Genomic DNA, 22,048 nt, shown 5'->3' with positions numbered 1-22,048 from the left:
AAAGTCCATGTGAACAGCCTGACCCAAGAAGCTGGAAGAACTAACTAAACACTTAAGAAAGCCTGACAGTTAGCAGGTAGATAAACAAAAAGGGCATGCATTCTCACAGAGTACCCGCTGGGCTTCAAGTGTAACCCCAGGACATCTCCCAAATAGAACTTTTAACAGAACTGACAAAGAATTTGAGGCGGCAACTTAACGATAGCTAACACATACTATCAAACAGAATTAGAAACAATGACCTGAGATGGTCTAGAGCAGGGGTCAGCAAACTTGCTCTGTTAAAGAAAAAATAGTAAATATTTCAGACTCTGCAGGCCATACCACCAATGTTTCAACTACTCAGCTCTGCTGAGGAGGACAAAAGTAGGACATAGACCATCTGTAAACAAATGAGTATAGCTGTGTTCCAATGAAACTTCATTTACAAAGATAGGTGCCAGGCCACAGAGACCTGTAGGCTGTAGTTTGCTAACCCCTGGTCAGAGAAGTTCTAAACAGATTAATAATCTAAAACACAGTAATGGTGCTACTAGGAGTTAGCCAGAAACTAAAATTTGATTTGTTTGGCTCTCCACTAACTGTTAATTATGCCCTCACTGACTCCCCCAAGACATGACTGGCACAGGGGCCCCATCACAGATGACAGCTGTCTGTACTTACCAGTTCTAACCACGGCACAATACAACTGCTGTGAAAGTAGTGGTTGCAGGGTAACTGCCGGACTTCCTCCTCAACTGTGTAATCCTCTTTGCATACTGGACACTCTAAGCCCTTATCTGTTAGAGGAGGAAATGCCTTTTAAAATAAGCAAAAAGGAAAAAAACCTAGCCTAATGTCTTTACCAACCAAAGGGATACAAAGTAAAAACAAAGTGCATCTAGGGTGGAGGCAGAGAAGAAGCAGAATTTTACTTCAAAATTGGGACAGAGGTGGTAATAGCCAGGAATATGAAAAGGACTGATGAAGGGGCCCATTCCAATAAGGTCCAGACAGCAACTCAATGAGGCCTATTTTTCAACATAAAGAATTGGAAGAACTGGGCTTAGATTATCTGTTAAGCAAAACAGGAAAAACATCTTCTCAAATGTGTGAAAGCCTTCTGGCAGTTTCTACTTAGGAAACACTGGCAATCTGTCCACCACAACCAAAGGATTCATCTCGACAACCTTAGCAGTTCTCATTCACATCAAGCCACTTTCACTCTACTACTTTTGACATTACACATCCTGTTTCATCATGGTTACCCTAAAGCCCTTTTTACAAGTTGTTTATTAAAAGTTGTACCAGGAGGTGCTGATACAGAACTGCAAGGCCCAAGGGTAACTCAGGCTCCAAGTCTAGAGACAGGAAATCTGAGAGAAAATGGCTACAAACTGAACTAGGATTACCAAGCAGCAAACTCCAAGTTTCCCAAGTTTGGCTAATAACACCAGCTAGTCTATCTCTCCAGCAGCTGGGGTATGTATGCTACATGCTCCACAGTATTCACAGCACTTGGAGTAAAATACCGCTTAAAAGATTCACTCCCTCCTCTCTACTCCCACAACCTTTGCACCTTTGCCCTAATTTCAGCTTTTACTTCTCAAGCCTAGTTTACTGCAATAGCCTCCTGGGTAACAACCCTGACTCCAGGCCTTCCAAATATATCCTATACTTTGCTACCAGTTAGTTTTCCCTAATACCAGCTCCACAGCAATTCCAAGCTCATCTTTTCTTGGATTCTCAGTTGGGATCCCCAAAATCAACAAATTCAAAATTAAAAACATCACATCACCTCCTCATCCAAACCACGGCCTGCTCACAATTCTTCCATCCCTGATGATGTCAGCACCACCTCTGTAGTTACAGAGTTGCAAAACTTTAGAATCATCTTTCCCCTTTTCCCCTCCTTACCTTATGCAATCAATGATGAAAGTCTTTCTTCAAAAATTATGAGTCTACCCTTTCCTTTGTAGCACTGCCACCATCACCTGAACCCCATCAGAATGCTGCAACAGCCCATTAAGAATATTTCTGCTCCTTCCCTCTTCCAATCTATTTCAGATACTACCCTCCAAACTAATCTTCCCCAAAGATCACTTAAATTCCCTCATTCCTCCATTTAGGAACCTACAAAATTTACCTACTACCTAAAATATCCAGCCCTAACTCCTCTGCCAGTTTCAGGGTCCTCTGCAACAAGGACCTATCCAGTCATACCTATCCAATTACACCTCCAATTCAAAGATACCTCCCATCACCCCACAAATTAGATTCTATTTCAGATCTAATGAGGTTACACTCCTTATACCTAATTCAGACTCCACGTTCATACTGACATTCTTCATTGGTTCATACTTTGCCATAAACAGAACAGTCTCTCAGATGGCCCATCCTGTCTTTTAAAATCTTCTGACTCTCTAAAGTAGAATTCATGGGGAAAGAAACTCCAAGTCCAAACTAATGTCCCTCATCACTAAGTTCTTTTCATGCTTATAAATAAAAAAATATCTATGTCTAATGTATCTAAGTATAGGGTAGATGTGAAACAAATTCCTAGCCTCCTATTTTTTCTCTTCCTTTTCCCCCAGAGTATCATTTGCTCAAGTTCTTTTTATAATAATGTCTAATCATTCGGTGAGTTTTGCTTCCTCCAGCAAGTTCTTCAAGAAATCAAGTTTTATATACCTTTGCACTTCTTTATTTCCTGCATGGCAGCTAAAAAAAATAGCATGGTAATTGCTCAGGAATTACCTGTTGACTAACTCTAATGAAGGGACAGGTACTTTTCATATCTGGCACACAGGCAGGAACTTTAGGAGTGCTACAGTTTCACAGAGGTTTTTAATATAGTACATGGCTCAGATTCTGAACAGAGATAATAAAACAACAACACACATATGAAAATGAACCTACCAACTTGTTCCTGAGTTACTGTCACTGTTGGAAGAGATGTGATCTTTTCCTTGTCAGCTGGGGGAGGCCCTGTATTTTCCAGTTGTCCTAAAAGCTACCAAAAAAAAAAAAAAGGCAAAGAAGAAGTGGCAGACATCGAACTATCCTAGGGAGGGAGCTGCTCCATCTGAGAACAGTGCAGACATTAGAAATGTTAGTTGCTTTTGCTTCCACAAGGCTCTGAGAGGCTTGGGTTTGCCCTTTCCTGCTGCCAGAATAATTGCTTTACAATTTTAGAGTGACATTAGTATAAGCCTACAGACAGATCCATCATTGCAAGGCTCACTTCTGGGCATAAAGCAACTTTGGAGGCAGCAAAAGGGTTGTGATGTCACAAATAAGACTACACCTTAACAGAAAGTGATACTTAACCAGTTCAAAAACTTCATTTTGCTGAAAGAAAGAAAAAGGTGAGAGTATGGAAAGTAGCACAAGGTAAGCCAAGAAATAGGTAAATTACTGCCTACAAGAAGACCTGGATATAAATGACATGATTTTTAGTCTCAGCAATCCACAAGGAAAATGAAAAACCAATTAAATTAAAATAAACATAAACAAGTGGAAGCAATTATACATGGCATGGGAATACCTTTTTCTCTGCTTCCTTCCCCTACTTTGCTCCATCTAGCAGAAATCCTGCTTCAACATGTGAGGAGACCTTTCTTTTTTGTGAAGTACTTGTCAATAGAATCCTCATAGGAATGAACAAGAGGCCAAAACAGAAAAGACTGTTTGTTATAGAAGTTTATTCCTTTGGAGTTGAAGCTATCTTCTAGAAAGTCCCTAGGACCAAGAAAGTAGTACATGGATGCTGAGCTAAACCCACAAACCATTTATCTCTTCAGTAAAACAGAAACCCACAAGCTCAAAATATTAGGGAAAGCAGAGTGACTGCCATTTCAGAAAGTAGCAGAAGGAAAGCAGGAAGCCTGTGGAACCATGAGACACACTGTACAGACACCCTCAAAAGGCAGCTCCTCACCTGGGTTACAATGGCATCAAGCCCTGTCTGACCCCAGGCATAGTCCCCAGGGTTGGAGTGCAGCATCCCGCTCCTATACATGAGATGAGACAGAGAGCATTAGATGGAGTGACCAGGCTCCGCCTTACACCACAGAAAAAGTTGGCAGAGGAATCCTGCTCTCTCTCAGAGCTGGCAAGTCACTAGTTCTCTAGAACCAAGTGGCAAAGAATTTCTCAGTGATTTCAAGGTCAAACAGATTATCCAGAGGCAGTCTCTCATTCTCCAGGAATTTCTGCTTAACTGTATGGAACATAAAATGTGAAGCTACCTAAAATACAACCTGACAAACCAGAGCAAAAAGAGTGACTCATTGCCTGTTGGTTAAAAGTTTGTCTCCTCTGTGCCCATTTAAATTAAACATGGATGGAGCTGCTTTTTAAGGAGATTTTTCCCTTCCTGAGTGGCCAAAACTGACAGCAGAGTTCCCTCATTCTACGGGGCAGCCCTTGGTCCTACAAAATGAGCCGCTTTCAAGTAGAGAAGCAGCCATAGCAGTGTCTCTGAATCACAACTTAGAGCAGTTACAAAAGGGATTTGGCAGCACCTCTTTCTGGAGCTGTTGGTGTACTACCCTGCATGACAGATATCCAGACTCTTTGGCTGGAACATGCTTAAAGAAACTAGAGGCTGGAAAACAGGGTAACTGTGTGGAAGGACCAAGGTCCCTCTGAGCAAAGAAGCCTTCTGGGGTAGAGTCAGAAGTGGCAAATAATTGTCCAGACAAGAAGACATTCCATCTTTAACCTGTACCATAAGTAACTGTCACTCTGTTACTGAATTTAAGCCTTTTGTTTCTTCTGAAAAAACCTTCTTACTTTGAGAAAAGGAAGTGAAGCAATGTTTTCAATTTCAGAAATTCTTAAGGAATAAAATCTTCCCATATAATCTCCAAGAGAAACTCACAAATCAGACAACAAACTTGGTAGGGACCACCTCATTCCCTACCTCAGCACAACCCTCAGACCTAAGAATGGAATCAGACACCCTGCAGGACCAGGATAGCCCTCACCAGCCTGAACTATACAAAAATAAGTTCTGATTAAGTTTGGGCTCAGCAGACAACAGCAGTCTTTAACAGCCTGCCAATCACACCTATACACTCACCCGTGCAGCTCCTTTTGTCTCTCATTACGGCACAGATACTACAGTACTGGAAATTATGCTACTCCAGGAGACAGAAGGCAACTAGTTACTTACCAAGAAAATGGGGATCCAGGAATGAATCCTGCAATGATCTGTTGTAGCACTCTGTTGAAGGGAAAAAATTAGGTAAGACAACAGACTCATGAAAGTACTCTGCAGATACCCATGGCAGACTCATCACCAACTCCTTCCCCATAACACAGTGGCTTTTCACTGTACACAACAGCACCAGAAATCAGTCTGCTACCTGGTGGACTGCTACTATGCTATTATGGCTGTCTTTCTGAGCTATGCTGCCTTATATAACAATAGATTTTTATGAATTAAGCAGGAAAGGACTCTGACTGTATGGTCAGTGTTCAAACTACAATTCCTGGATGCTTGGCAGCAACATGGGAGGCTTAAAGAGATGCTAGGCCAGTGGGATTCTGGACCCACCTCCCTGCAACAAGAGTAGTTCCATTTTTATGAAAGGTACGGCACCTCCGCCGACCCCTGTATTTGGCTGCACTGGGTTGTCTTTGCTGCTCGGGCTTTTTCTAGTTGTGGTGCTGTTTTCTAGAGGCTTTTCATTCTTGTGGCTTCTCTTATTGCACAGCACAGGCTCTAGGACATGTAGGCTTCAGCAGTTGCAGCTCCAGGGCTTTAGAGCACAGGCTCAATAGTTGTGGCACACGGGCTTGTTCCTCCATGGCATGTGGGATCTTCCCAAACCAGGGATTGGAACCCATATCTCCTGAATTGGCAGGCAGTTTCTTTACCACTGAGCCACCAGGGAAGCCCTAAAGAGCCTTTTAAAAAAAAATTTCATGAGAGCTAACTAAGACGTTCACAAGTTATTTTATACTCCTCTTTTGGATGTAGGTTAGACTTAATGACTTTTCTTTTTTTTTGATGTACACCTGACATATAACGTTGTATTTTTTTTTCAGGTACAACATGATTTGATGTTTGTATATATCGCAAATTATCATCATAATAAAACTAATTCACATTCATTAGCATCATAGTTATAAAATTTTACTTATGATCTACTCTCTTAGCAACTTTCAAATATGCAATACAGTATTAAAACAATACTGTACTGTAATTAACAGTAATGAACCATAATCTATCTCACTGTCAGCTTCATTTACATTTCCCTGATAATACAGTCATTGTGTTTTACATTATATCCCCAATATTTATTTTATAGCTGGAAATTTGTATCTTTTGACCCCCTTCACTGATTTTACTTATCCCCCAACCCCTGCCTATGGCAACCCACCAATCTGTTCTCTTTTTAATCTATGAATCTGGATACTGAATTCTTTTTTTTTAAGATTCCATCTATAAGATTATATAGTATTTGTCTTTCTCTCTCTGATTTATTTCACTGAGCATGTCCTCAGGGTCCATTCAGTTCAGTTCAGTTCAGTCGCTCAGTCATATCCGACTCTTTGCGACCCCATGAATCACGGCACGCCAGGCCTCCTTGTCCATCACCAAATCCCGGAGTTCACTCCATTCATGTTGTTGCAAATAGCAAGATTTCAGTCTATTTTAGAGCTGAATAATATTCCACTGTATATATGTACCATAATTTCTTTTAGGTTGTTTCCATGTCTTGGCTATGGTAAACAATGCTGCAATGATCATGGGATGCATGTATCTTTTCAAATTTGTGCTTCTGTTTTCTTCAGAGGAATATCCAGAAGAGGAATTGCCGGATCATAAGGTAGTCCTATTTTTTTTTTTTGAGGAACCTCCATATTGCTTTCCACATTGGCTATACTAATTTACATTCCCAACAATAGTGTATAGGGGGCTCATTCCCTTGACACCCTCATCAACACTTGTTATTTCTTATCTTTTTGATTATAGCCATTCTAATGGGTATGAGGTGATAGCTCACTGTGGCTTTGATTTGTATTTCTCTGATGATTAGTGATGGCAGAGCATCTTTTCACATGCCTGTTGGCCACCTATATGTCTTCAGAAAAATGTCTATTCAAGTCCTCTGCACGTTTTTTAATTCGGATGTTTGTTTTTATTGTTGCTGAGTTGCATGAGTTCTTTGTATTATTTTGGATATTAGTCTCCTGTTGGATATATCATTTGCAAATACTTTCTCCAATTCAGTTGGTTTCCTTTACATTCTGTTGATTTCCTTAGCCATGCAGAAGCTTTTCATAGTCTGATGTAGTTCCACCTGTTTATTTTTGTTTTCATTGCCTCTGCTTTTGGAGTCATCCAAAAAAATCATCACCAAGATTGATGTCAAGGAGTTTCCTGCCTGTCTTCTTATAAGCATTTTACAGTTTCAGGACACATGTACCAGTCCTTAATCCATTTTGAGTTCACTCTTGTGTGGCCTAAGACACTGATCCAATTCCATTCTTCTCCCTGTGGCTATCCAGTTTTTCCAACACCACTTATTACACAGACTGTTCTTTCTCCACTGTATATTCTTGGCTCGTCTGTCATAAACTAATTGACCATATATGCATAGATTTATTTCTGGCCCTCTGTTACCTTGATTTAGATGTCTATTTTTATGCCAATACCATACTGTGACTTATGTCTTTTTTTATTATTATTAAAAATTAAATTTATTTCATTACCAAAGTTAAGGAAGTCAAATAAGACACAAAGGCTTAAACAGATTCTTACAAAAGATTCTGTCTTATCGAACCCCCCGTTTCTGCTCCCGGGAGGGAGTCACTTTCTGTGGTTGCTTCTGAGATTCTTAAATACTTCATATTCCTAAGTACTATCATGATTCATTTGTCCCTTGACCAATCAGCTGTAGTCATTCACTTATTGATTTACTGATTTCCTCTTGGAGTAGATGAGCATTTAGCTCTATGAGCTAACTACTCCGATCTCATCCTGTCCTCCAGCTACTCTGCTTTCCTGTTCCAGACAGAATCTGGTCAGTGATTCTGCCTATATCAGTATCAGCTGTGACTTACTTCTTAACAATAGAATACAACAGGATAACTGACTTCCAAAAGTGAAAGTGAAAGTGGAAGTGAAGTCGCTCAGTCGTGTCCAACTCTTTGTGACCCCATGGACTGTAGCCTACCAGGCTCCTCCGTCCATGGGATTTTCCAGGAAAGAATACTGGAGTGGGTTGTCATTTCCTTTTCCAAGGATAGGTCATAAAAGGCATTGTGGCTTCTTCCTTGCACCCTCTCATGGATTACTTTCTCTGGAAAAGTGCCATATCAAGCAATCCTGTGGAAATGCCCACATGATAAAGAACTAAGGCTTCCTGGCAATACCCAGAACAAACTTGCCAAAATCTGAGTAATTCCCAATTGATTCTTCAGATAACTACAGCAACGGCCAATGAACTGATTGTAAGCTCATGAGATCCTGAGCCAGAACCACCCAGCTAAGCTGCTCTCAAATTCCTAACCCACTGAACCTATAAGATAATGTTTATTGTTTAAGCCTCTAAGTTCTGGGGTAATTGCTATACAGCAATAGATACCTAATACAGATTTTGATACCCAGAAGTGAGTGAATGCACACTAAGTTGTGTCCGACTCTTTGAAATCCCATGGACTGTAGCCTGCCAGGTTCCTCTGACCATGGAGTTTTCCAGGCAAGAATACTGCAAGAGGGTTGCCATTTCCTACTCCAGGGGATCTACCAGACCCAGGGGTCAAACATATGTCTCTTGCACCGGCAAGTGGATTCCTTACCACTGGGCCACCTGGGAAGCTTGCTGTTAAAAAAAAAAAACCTAAAACGTGGGAATAGCTCTGGAATACAGCAGAGGGCAGAGCTGGAAGGACTTTGAGGAGAGTGAGTAAAAGTTTGAAAAGCCTTGAAGAAATAGCAGAAGCATGATGGCTTCTGAGGAAGAGTGAGTACTTAAGAGAAAGTGAGGAAAACAGGAGGGAAAGAGATCCTTGTTATGTAGTGGCAAAAGCCTGCCATCATATGGGAAGTAGGTTATGGCTCATGAACGGGATAATAATCTAGCTAATAAGATTTACAGACAGGAATGTTGAAGGTCCCTTTTGGTTTCATCTTGATGCATTAAAATGCAAAAGAGAAATACATTAAAGGAAGACTACTTAAAAAGGAGTTGAGATTGGATCATTCTGAAAATTCCCAGCCTCTCCAGATGGCAAATGATACTAAAATTAAGAAATGGCTTTTTAAAAAAAAGAAAGAAAGAAATGGTTTTCAAGCAAAGATCAAATCATGGGCATTGCCAAAAGAAAACAGTTAAAGAAGCCAAGAGTGTGGCTATAAAAATTCTTTGTGAAGACCTCAGAAAGATAGTGCCTAGAGAACTATTCAATTAAACAACTGTGGATGTCATATTATTAATAGTTTCCTGGGGCTGCCATAACATATTCCCACAAACTGGGTAGCTAAAACAGGAGTTTATTCTCTCATAATTTTGGAAGTCAGAAATCTGAAATTAAGATGCTGTCAGGGGCTTCCCTGGTGACTCAGTGGTAAAGAATCCACCTGTCAATGCAGGAGACATAACAGATGTGGATTTGATCCTTGGGTTGGAAAGACTCCCCTGGAGGAGGGCATGGCCACCCAGTATTCTTGCCGAGAGATTTCATAGACAGAAGAGCCTGGCAGGCTACAATCCATAGGGTTGCAAAGAGTCAGACACAACTGAGGCATCTGAGCACACACACACATAAAAGACCTTATTTCCAAATAAGATCATATTCACAGCTAAGATAGGAAATTAGGACTTGGAACATTGGAGTATACAGGTCTACCCTCAACAAGTATTGTCCTTCAGCAATCCCAGCAGAAGTCCACGGTAAAAAAGAGAGTATCTAAAAAAGACTTGTGAGCGTTGCTTTTGTTAACGGCATGAACTTTACTAATACTCAGAGGAGACTCAAAGTCTTAAAAAGAAACACTACCAGCTTAAGTTGAAAAGTACAGAGGCAGTACAAAACGAAAAGAGATCTTTCAGGCCCTCAAAATTCTACTGGCAAGATGCAGGCTAAGAAAACTATGGAGCTGCAAATCTGGACTACTTTTCATAGAAAAGAATGACTCACAGGGTGGAATCGAGAGCCAGGAAGGAGGAAACAAGAGCCATAGAGAAGCATTCCTGGGCAGAAGTAGAACAAAGTCCTAATCAAGGACCATCCAACATTTATCCAGACAAACATCAAAACTGCTACGAATCAGTAGCTTCTGTGTGCCTTACATCTTCTCCCTTTCTAAACAGAAATCTCTATACCTGTTTATTATATGCCTGTCCCATCACTCTATGTTGTATATGAGGGGTAAAAAACTTGTCTTTGGTTTCTAGATCTCCACATCAAAAGGAATTCTGTCTATACCCAAAGAGCCTCATCCATACTCAGACCTAAGTAAATGACACCTGGATTGGATTTCAAGTCGATGCTATAAAGGGACAAGACTTCTGGTGGGTCTTGAGAGGAGGTGAGTGTATTTCTCACATGGGAGAAATTTCTGGCCAAAGGTTAAATTATGGTAGTTTTAAAAAAAATATGTCCAGGGCTTCTCTGGCAGTCGAATGGTTAAGACTCTGCTTGCACTGCAGGGAGCGCAGATTCGATCCCGGTGAGAGAACTGAGACCCCCACATGCCATTGAGCATGGCCAAAAAATTAAGGAAAAAGAATTTTTTTTTAATTTTGTAAATAAAAACATGTATACAAATTCTTTAATATTCCTCCTCATGAATGTGGGCTAGACTTGGTGACTCACTTCTTACAGATAAAATATGGCTGAAGTGACAGTGTTTGTCTTTTAAGATCAGGATATAAAAGGCATTAAGGTTTTCCCTTCTTCCTTTTTCTCTCTCGGATCACTTACTCTAGGGGAAGCCAGCAGTCAAGTCATGAAGACACCAAAGAATCCTATGGAGACGTCCACACAGTGAGGAATTGAGGCCTCCTGCCAACAGCAATGTTAGTTCACCCATCTTGATCTTACCAGTCCCAGGTAAGTATTCAGATTACTGCTGCCACTGCAGACATTTTGATTACAACATCATGAAAAACTTTACCAAAAACACCTAGCTAAGTTTCTCCCAAATTCCTGTCCCTCAGAAACTGTGAGATGAGATGATAAATGTCTGTTGTTAAAAGCTGCTATGGGGTTCCCTGATAGCTCAGTTGGTAAAGAATCCCCCTGCAATGCAGGAAACCCTGGTTCGATTCCTGGGTCAGGAAGAGCCACTGGAAAAGGGATAGGCTACCCATTCCAATATTTTGGGGCTTCCCTTGTGGCTCAGCTGATGAAGAATCCGCCCACAATGCAGGAGACCTGGGTTCGATCCCTGGGTTGGGAAGATCCTCTGGAGAAGGGAGAGGCTATCCACTCCAGTATTCTGGCTTGGAGAATTCCATGGACTTTATAGTCCATGGGATTTCAGAGAGTCGGACACAACTGAGCAATGACTCTATCTATCATAAATTGCTAAATCTGGTATAGTCTGTTTATCCAGCAACAAATGACTAGTATATCCAAGCTTGCTAGTAAAGGCATATCTCAGCAATATCACAGGTGTGGCTCCAGACCACTGCAATAAAGCAAATGTTGCAATAAAATCACTCATATGAATTTTTTGGTTTCCCAGTGCATATAAAAGTTGCGTTTACACTTATTGTTGTCTACTAAGTGTTTGATAACATTATGCGTAAAACAATGTACATACCTTAATTTTAAAATATTTTGTTTAAAAATGCTAACCATCATCTGAACCTTCAGCAAGTTAGTAGTAACACCAAAGACCACTGATGAAAGCTCACCACAGCAAATACAATAATGAAAATGTTTAAAATATTACGAGAATTATGAAAATGTGACACAAAGACATGAAGTGAGCAAATGCAGTTGAAAAAATGGCACCGACAGATTTGCTGGATACAGGGTTGCCACCAACCTTCAATTTGTAAAAAAGGCACTATCTGCTACGTGCAATAAAGCAAAGTGCAATGAAAATTGGGGAGCTGTACAGTTGGCCCTCTGTACCCACAGATTCTGCATCTGCAAACTACTGAGGGGAGGGGGGAAACTCAAGAAAGCTCCAAAAAGCAAAACTTGAATTTGCGGTTCACCAGCAACTATTTATATAGCATTTACATTGTATAAAGTGTTGCTATTTACACAGCATTGTATTAAGTGTTACAGTAACCTAAAGATGACTTAAAGTATACCAAAGGATGTACTATAGGTTATTTGCAAATACTGTTTTATATCAGGGATGTGAATTCTGAGAGCTGGGTACCAGCGGGGGGCACAGGGTGTCCTGGAACCAATCCCTCTGACAGATACTGAGGGATGACTGACTAGAACAGTTAATCACATACTTGAACTAACCAATAATTAAGTGGTAATAATCAAGTTTGAGAGAGAGACAAAGACTCTAGTTCCCAGAGGCTCTAAAGCAGACCTATGTAAATACTTGGAATTGCCAGGGACACCTCAGGGGATCAGCTGCTGATTTTGCCTTTATCAGCTGCTTACTCTCCAGAAGTGAGATGCAGGTTCCATCTCAGCAGCTCAAGGTGACCCCAGTAAGTGTATGAGCTGATGTCAGGAAATTATCTTCAATAGATACATACACAGTACTTACAGTGAACTTTTTTAAAACTAACACTTTCTTGTTAAAGTAATAGGAGCTAAAAGGGGTGGAGGAAGAGGTTTATGTATTTAATTTTAGCAACCCACAGAAGAGAAAAATAAATCCACAGGGTCTGGAAGGGAAGATACATGCTAAAATCAGATAAAAGTAGTCGCTTAGTCTCCAGCGCTGTATTCTCTCTAGGTTTTCCTCCTAGCTCCCTTCTCAGTCTTCTCTACTTATTCTTCCTACCTTCCAAACTTCTAATCAAGGAGGGCTCAGAGCTCAATTCCCTGAGCTCATCTATTTTCTATCCTGACTCTTTTGGCAATTTCATCTAGTTTTATATTTAAGTACCATATACAGGCAATAACTTCCAGGTTTTATCTCCAGCCAAGACCCCTCCCTACTCAACATCATCACTTGAATGTGAAGTAAGCACCTCAAACTTATTATGTTCAAAAGTGAACTCTTAGATCTTCTCCCCAAAACCCGTCTCTTCTAGCATTCCCCATCTTAACTGATGGTGGCTCCATTTTTCTATTTGTTCAGACAAAACCTTTATGTCATCCTTAACTCTTCTTTCTGTTACACCTCATATCCAATCTGCCAGCAAATCCTATCATGCCTAATGTCAATCTTTACCTAGAATCCAACTTTAAAAACAAAAAAAAACTAACCCTCATCCAAGCCACTGGCATCTCTAACTTTACTGCAACAACCTCCTAACTGGTTTCTCTGCTTCTGTCTTTGCCCCCATGCCCCACATACACACACATACCACTCGCCATTCTATTATCAACATAGCAGTTACAACGATCATTTAAAGGTGTAACTTAGACCATGTCATTCCTCTATCCTACAATTACTACTGGACTTCCACTGCACTCAAGAGTAAAAGCCTTTATAATAGCCTACCAGTCTCTACATGATCTCAGACTCACCTCCTGATCTCCGGCCCCAACAAGTTCTCTGTGACCTCATCTCCTACTATTCCCCTCACTTATTCCGCTCTCTCTACGTTAGACTCTCCTTGTTGGCACTTTCTTGGCTCATTCCCTCACTACTTTTATGTCTATTCAAATATCTTCTCAATAAGGCCTTTGCTGACTATACTTTTTGAAGCTTCACTTCTCCCACATTCCCAAACTCCATCCCCTTTTTCTTTTCCATATCATTTACTGCTGTTTAACACTCCTGATTAGGTTTATTTTGCTTGTCTGTCATCCCCCATTAGTATTTAAATTCCACAAGGGCAATGTTTTTTTTTTTAATTGTTTTGTGGACTAATGTATGCCCAACATCCTGAATAGCACCTGGCAGTAATACACAAATGCTTATTGAATGACTTAAGAGACCTCAAGATGGGGCCCAATCAGATAGTCACTGAAAGATATAATCAATCTATGAAGATTAAAAAAAGCGATTATAAAATAGGTATAGTATGATTCCTTTTCAACTCTACAGATGTAGATGTAGGTATCTCATATATATGTATGTAAAAGGTCTACATGATTACGTATCAAGAAACTACTGTGGCTAATTTCTGGGTAATGCTGTTTTTTCAATCCAAGCTATAAATAAGTAAATAAACCTACTATTTTTAAATAACAAAAAAAGTCAATTCTCAAAATTTGAGTTGTGAGTAGTGGTCAGTAAACAATGGTCCCATAACCTAGGGTTAACCTCAGGAGAACATATTCTAGGTTGAAAACCTGCTGCTGCTAAGTCGCTTCAGTCGTGTCCGACTCTGTGCGACCCCATAGACGGAAGCCCACCAGGCTCCCCAGTCCCTGGGATTCTCCAGGCAAGAACACTGGAGTGGGTTGCCATTTCCTTCTCCAATGCATCAAAGTGAAAAGGGAAAGTGAAGTCGCTCAGTCATGTCCGATTCTTAGCAACCCCATGGACTGCAGCCCACCAGGCTCTTCTGTCCATGGGATTTTCCAGGCAAGAGTACCAGAGTGGGTTGCCATTGCCTTCTCTGGAAAACCTGATAAGCAGGATAAAAAGTTATACTACTTCTCAAATCAACAGGACAAACTGTTATCAGGAAGAAGCCAAACCAAAATTTAATCAATAAAAAAACTTATATGAAATTGTACAGTACTTTCAAAACACTGGGCAACATTGTAATGATAACTACTGTAAAGTAATAACAATCATGTGGAACAATCTGGGTTGACCTGCTAAGAAGGCAGAGCAATACGCCCCAAAGATGTGTTCCATTTAAACTTACATGAACAAAAAGAAAAAATAAATTGAACTTAAAACTTCCTAAGTTTTACTTACTGACACACTGATATGTGTCCCTTAGAAGGAAAATTTTTGAGAAAGTTAGGCAAATGCTTCTTTTTTTTCCCTAATTGTGAAGACTATAAAACACTATTAAAATCTCTTTAAGTATTTTGAAAGATTCATAATCCCACCAACTGCAAATATCATCATTTTTGCCATATCCTGGCTCCAATATTTAACTGGCTTCATATCTTCAGGCAATTTACCTAACCTTTCTGTGCCTCAGTTTCTACTGTAAGATGGAAGATTAAACAAATAATTGTCAAGCACTCAAACTACTATATGGCACAAACTCTTAGCTATTATTACTACTAATCCATATGTTCCATATACCTCTTAGAAACAAAATTACAGTTATTCATTCATTCAACACAAATGCATAGTGTGCGTGTTGTGTGTTTGTGCTCAGTGGTGTCTGACTTTGTGAATGCATGAACTGGAGTCTGCCAGGCTCCTCTGTCCATGGGATTTCCCAGGAAAGAATGTTGGAGTGGTTATCACTTCTTTCTCCAGAATATTCATTCAACACAAATATATACAGTATTCACTACAAAACAGACACTAACTAGAAGCTAGGAATACAAAAATGAATAAAATGCCACCCTAAACCACTGATCCCAGAAGTAACTGAAAAGGTGGTAACAGATCTGGTCCCCCAAATGATGCTAGGCCCAGATAAAAATTACAGATAACTTTTATCAAACCTTTAAAAAATAGATAATTCCTGATTTAAACTATTTTCGACCATAAAAACAAAGCAAGATTTCCAAGTTTATTTTACCAAACTAAAATAACCCTTATAAAGATTATACAAGAAAATTATCAACTTCCTTATGAATTGATGCAAAAATCCCAAGATTAGGAAGAAATCAACTCCAACAATGCATTAAAAGATCAATGCTTCTTTGACAAAGTAGTTTTTAATCAAAGTCTGATGAATTCATAGTGTTCATTCAACGTTAGAAAATCCATTAGTTGAATAAAATGTACTAATTGTTTAAAGGAGAAAAACTATAAGGGCCATCTTCACAGGACTGCAAAGAGCATTTGATAAAATCACTCTCCATCCTCAATTGAAAGCCCATAATAAATCAGGAATAAAATAAATGTGATAGTGCACATATTAGGAACCAAAAGCAAATATGCTTAATAAAGAAAGACTAATTCACTCTTACTAAAGTCAGGAAGAAGACAAAGATAATTATTAGGTAACTTTGTTTTGATAATAAAGTCAATGCAACAGATAAGAAAAATAATGATGCATAAACACAGGGAAAAAATATAATCAATATTTGTAAATGATACACCTGTTAATCTAGAAAACTTAGAAAATAAAATGAATAACTATTAGAGCTAATAAGACAACTAAATTAAGGAGCAAGGTGTTGGGTAGCAATCTATCTAACAGTTTAAAAATTAAGTGAAACTATAAAATTTTACTGAATACATCAAAAAAGAACCATACAAACTGAGACATGAGGCGTGGGTCCAGATGAGAAGTTTCAATATTATAAAAAGTACCAACTGTCCCCAAATAAATGAAATTCCAGTCAAAATTCCAATGGGATAAGAGAGGTCAGAGACTGACAAATTACATTTAAAATTCATTTGAAAGAGTAAATGTAAGAGAAGCATTCAGCAGTTTTTAAAAAGGAATAATAATGAAATAGACTTTCACTGCTAGGTATCAAATCATACTATAAAATTATAGAAAGTAAATCAGGAAGACATAGGCATAGCAGCATACAAAAAAATATCAGATCATAATACAAAATCCAGAGATGAACATGAAACTGTATACATAACAAAGGTAACATTTCAAGTCAGATGGATTATTCAGTAAATGATAATGTGAAATAACTATATACTCATATTCGGAGGGGACATATTAACTCAAAAAATGCACAAGAATAATACCACTCAGTACCAGAAGTGTGTGCACAAAACACAGAAATCCTCCCTGGTAGTGCATAGAGGCACATATCCACTGGGATGAATGCTCTAATGTTCTTATAAACCTGGAACTACCATTAGCTGTCTTTCACTTTACATAGGAGAGCTATCTAATAATGATGACAACAAAGAGAGGACAGAGACAGACAGATGATGATAACATACTGACCAACCACTTAGATCCATCTAAGAACATCTAATTTACATCAGTGGCCAATACTGTCCCCACACAGCAATTGAGAAATCCAAAGAGATGGTTTTGCTAGATACAATAAATGGTGTAGTACCAATCATACTCAATAGATAGGAAGGAGCAGTACTAGTCATCCTGTCAAGAAATGGGAAGACGGCCAGGACCAACACGGAACTGTCTTCCAACATGCGTAATTTGTGAACATCCTGCCTGGACATTCATTTGGGGAATGTCTGTTTAGAATTAACTGAATTTTCTAGTAACACATCTACTGTGAAAATCAAGGGAAAATTATACATTCCCGCCGCCAGTACTTTCTCAGGAAGTCTTCAACACTTTGGAAAATCCTAACACTAGCAATCATGGGTTTGATCCCTGTGTTGAGAAGATCCCCTGGAGAAGAAAATGGCAACCCACTCCAGTATTCTTGCCTGGAAAATCCCATGGACAGAGGAGTCTGGCAGGCTACAGTCCAGGAGGTCGCAAAGAGTCGGACATGACTGAGCACATACAGATGCACACAACTCAAGCAATGCTGTTTGTGGCAGACAGAGATGGTAGATATTACACTCCCATACCATCTGCCTATCATATTCTTTTTTTAAAAAAATTATAGACATTTATTCTTTAGTTGAAAAATCCATACACATAATCAGAATATACAGTTTAAGATTTCTTTTTAGTGGAAACGAATCCACGGTCTCAAGAGCTTTGATGAGCCTGCAACATGTTTTCTGGCAATCACTTAACTGAGCCTTTTGAGACTCTGGAACAAAACAGAAGAAAAAATGGTTCAAGAAAATCAGCACTTAGATTTTGAAATCAAACTACCTATTCTTAATTCTATACATCCAGAACTGGAAAGAACTGGGATAATACTCTTCTATATTTCCAACATGCTCAGATTTACCCTAGCAAAGAGATGCCTGCTCTACTGGAAGACATAATGCAAACAGAATAAATTTCAACAGAAGATGGTGGCGTGCTTTTTTTTTTTTGGCCACACATGTGGCTTGTGGGATTTCAGTTCACCGACCAAGGATGGAACCCAAGCCACAGCAGTGAAAGCCCAGAATCCTAACCATTAGGCCACCAGGGAACTCCTGGTGGTATGCTTTTAAGGAGGACACAATTGATGGCTTGTGTCAAGTTTATGGAATGGTAAGGATTTTGAGAGTAGGGATGAGAAAAATAGGTACAGAAAAGGTAATGTAAGATTGCAAATCAGAACTTATACTGATAACTGAACTGAGCAATGATGTACTTTTAAACAAAGGTGGACCTCATTACCTAATGTTCAATTTCCATCAGTTTCAATACATACCATTGTGAATACCACTACTGACTACTTTGCATATAATTCAGGATTCCATAGACCCCATGGAGTCATGGAATTCAATGAGAAGCCTTCATCTTTTACGTGAAATTCACAGGCATTGTGAAGACTGAGGTCAACTGAGCTAACCAGGTTAACCAGGATTTGTTTCATTTGTAAGAGAACCCTCCTGCAACAGTTCTATTTAATTCTACTAAAAATGGTGGCCTTTTAAACTTTTCTCCTTTCAGAAGGAGCAGTTATATAAATGGGATGCAGATTAAACCTAAAAATAGGGGCACTGGTCAACTTTCATTATTTTTCTACATATAATCATGGCCAAAGGTTAGGAGATCCCTCTTCCCACTCAACACATTTCTAATCAAAATGTAATTTGAAAGTTTGTCCTTGCCAAACTATAAAAGTTACTTGAGAATAAACCAGCAGAGCACTGCATCCCCTCAATAAAGCTGTACATTTCATCATATGCGCTAACAAAATACAGGGGTAGTTTCTACACCCCTCCTTTGAAGACTTTATCTCACACCTCTCATACCACACAGCACTGACATATAACTCCCTAATAAGATAAAGCAAAGATGAAAGTGTTTATAAAGCCAGGGATGAGCAGCTTCCACATGATTTTTAATTCTTTACAGTCTCAGGATTAAGCTGTCAGTCAGGCTTTGATCATGTTAAATAGTGTATGGATGATGTTAATGTCGCCCCCAGGCCCCATTTCCTGGCCTACTTCTTAGAACTATTTCCATGAAAATGTATTTTTAAATAAATAAATAAAGGAGTGTAAAAGATAAAACTGTTCATCTTATTAAACACACTATCACTTAAGAGTCTTCTAACATTAATGTACTTTTTCATAATTTCCCAATGCATTCATGAAGCAATCTGCAGAAAATGTTTTAACAAATTAAAGAGCTTTTTAAATCTGATATTTGTATGTATTTGTGAAATGATTATCACATAAGTCTAGTTAATATTCATCACCATACAGTTTAAAATTTTTTTAACATGAGAACTTTTAAGACCTACTCTCTTAGCAATTTTCAAATATGCAATAACATTATTAACTATAGCAGCCACATTATACCTTATATTCCCATGACTTATTTATAACATAAATGGAAATCTGTCCTTTTTGATACCCTTCACCCATTTCACCCACCTCCCACCCTAAAATCTCTCTGGCAACCACCAATCTGTTCTCTGTATCTATGAACCTGATTAATGAATTTTTTTTAAGATTCCACCTATAAGATCATACAGTATTTGTCTTTGTCTGATTCATTTCATGCAGCATAACGCCTTCAAGGTCCATCCATGTTGTTGCAAATGGCAAAATTTCATCCTTTTTCATGGCTGAATAACATACACACACATATATATGTGTATCACAATTTTTTTTAATCTATTCATCCATCAATGGCTCCTTAGGTTGTTTCCATGTCTTGGCTATGGAAAACAATGCTGCAACAAACATGGGATGCCATTTATCTTTTCATATTTGTGTTTTTATTTTCTTCAGATAAATACCCAGGAATGGAATTGCTGGATCATAAGGTAGTTCCAGTTTTAATTTTTTTGAGAAACCTCCATATCGTTTCCCACAGTGGCTACACCAATTTACATTCCTACCAACAGTGTAAAGGGATTTGTTCCCTTTTCTCCACAACCTCATCAACACTTATTATTTCTTGTCTTTTTGATAACAGCCATTCTAACAGGTGTAAGGTGATATTTCATTGAGATTTTGATTTGTATTCCTCTGATGATTAGTGATGCTTGGCATTCTTTCATGTCCTTTCTGGCCATTTGTATATCTTCTTTGGAAAAATGTCTATTCAGATGATCTTCTGCCCATTTTTTAAACATTTTGTTGATGATTTCCTTTGCCATGCAGAAGCTTTTTATCCTTTGATGTAGTCCCACTGTTCACTTTTGCTTTTGGAGTCAGATCCAAACAATCATCACCAAGATCAATGTCAAGGAGCTTACTGCCTATGTTACCTCATAGGGATTTTATGGTTTCAGGTCTTATGTACAAGCCTTTAATCTATCTTGAGTTAATTTCTGTGGATGGTATAAGACAGTTTCATTCTTTTGCATGTGGTGACTCTCAGAGCCCCACAATGGCATCTAGCTTTCTCCTCGGCAATACACTGAAGGCTTTGAGCAAATTTTCACTGCTTAACATCCTGATGGACAGGCCTGCCATAGGATACATCCTTAGGAAATGTGCATTTACAGCCACTAAAATACACACAAATCCAATATACAACATAATCTCACTTGGCCTTGTATCCTAGTCTGTGCACTTTATCAAGACAAGTGGGGCAGGCAGTCTTACAGAGCTCTGAAAGCTGGCAGTACTGTACCCTGAGAACAAAGGGCTTCCTCTCAGCACTTACATCGACTGCTTCTTCCTCTATAGCTCCTGGATGTATTAATACTCGAACCAATACAAGCACCCATCTTGGCTTACCTAATGGCTGCTGCCAGACAGAAAGGCACTATCACTTTCTCAGTGATTCTTCACACAGAACCAAGCATCTGGTATTTCACAGTCTTCCAAATCAGTCATAGCCAAGTATTTATAAATTTAAAAACATATTTTTTATGTATTACTTTTAGTTCTCTTTTATATTAGCTGGAGAATAATAATATAGGCATAGATGTTTTAATTATATTTTATAGGTTATATTATAAATAAATTCCAAATCAGGATAATAAGAAATAATACCACATTTGCTAAAAAAGGAGAGATGTTGGGTCTGATATGGCCAAGAACCACTTGAGTTATATGAACCAACACATTCTAATTTTCTCAAGTTATATTAAATTGAATTTCTATTGCTTGTAACAAGAGAATTCTGACCATTATAACCAAAAAGGACTAGATAAGAAAATACTGGGAGAAAATATGGGAATATTTTAAAACCATGAAATAAGGAAAGACACTAAGTATGGTATGAAATCTAAAATATGTAATATATAAACAATATATAAAAGATTAAGATCTTTGCTACATAGAGAGAACTCCTATAAAACAACTTTTTAATTCATAATAGGAAAACCAAGCAAAGGATATTAATAATTCATAGAAGAAAAATATAAATACCTAATAATTATATGAAAATAAGCTTAATCAAATGAAAAAATTAAAGAGACATAAAAAGTAATATTTAACATATTACTAGCATATTTTTGTCTATCAGATCATGAAAGATAAAGACTGATAACAGTTTGATAAGGATGTTCCATATATTTCAAATACTGTTGGTGAGAATATAATGCTATAGCATTTCAGAAAGGAAATTGGACAGTATCAATTTTCAAATGGTCATATCCTTTGACCCAGCTCTTTCTCTCAGAATTTTATACTCCAGCAAGAGAATTTCAGAAAAACCTCTACTTCTGCTTCACTGACTATGTAAAAGCCTTTGACTGCATGGATCACAACAAACTGGAAAATTCTTAAAGAGAACGGAATACCAGATCATCTTACATGTTTCCTGAGAAACTTGTATGCAGGTCAAGAAGTAACAGTTAGAAACAGACATGGAACAACAGATTGGTTCAAAAACTGGGAAAGAAG

At 38.6% G+C, this 22,048-nt stretch overlaps 1 protein-coding gene across 2 annotated transcripts in view; it reads right to left on the bottom strand.

Moving 5' to 3' along the window:
* Window positions 1–22,048, bottom strand: part of RNF115 (ring finger protein 115) — an 83,493-nt gene that overhangs the window by 13,773 nt on the left and 47,672 nt on the right. For both annotated transcript variants that reach the window (XM_055403495.2, XM_055403497.2), the window contains 4 exons: window positions 5,159–5,209; window positions 3,920–3,992; window positions 2,899–2,992; window positions 664–779 (listed from right to left, as the gene is read on the bottom strand). In XM_055403495.2, coding sequence (XP_055259470.1) covers window positions 664–779; window positions 2,899–2,992; window positions 3,920–3,992; window positions 5,159–5,209 — 334 coding nt within the window. The remainder of the gene's footprint in view (window positions 1–663; window positions 780–2,898; window positions 2,993–3,919; window positions 3,993–5,158; window positions 5,210–22,048) is intronic.

Source organism: Moschus berezovskii, chromosome 4 (genome assembly GCF_049115385.1).
Source record: "Moschus berezovskii isolate FMDL1 chromosome 4, NW_MosBer_1.0, whole genome shotgun sequence".
Taxonomy (NCBI): domain Eukaryota; kingdom Metazoa; phylum Chordata; class Mammalia; order Artiodactyla; family Moschidae; genus Moschus; species Moschus berezovskii.
This window is presented reverse-complemented; position numbering and strand designations above follow the sequence as displayed.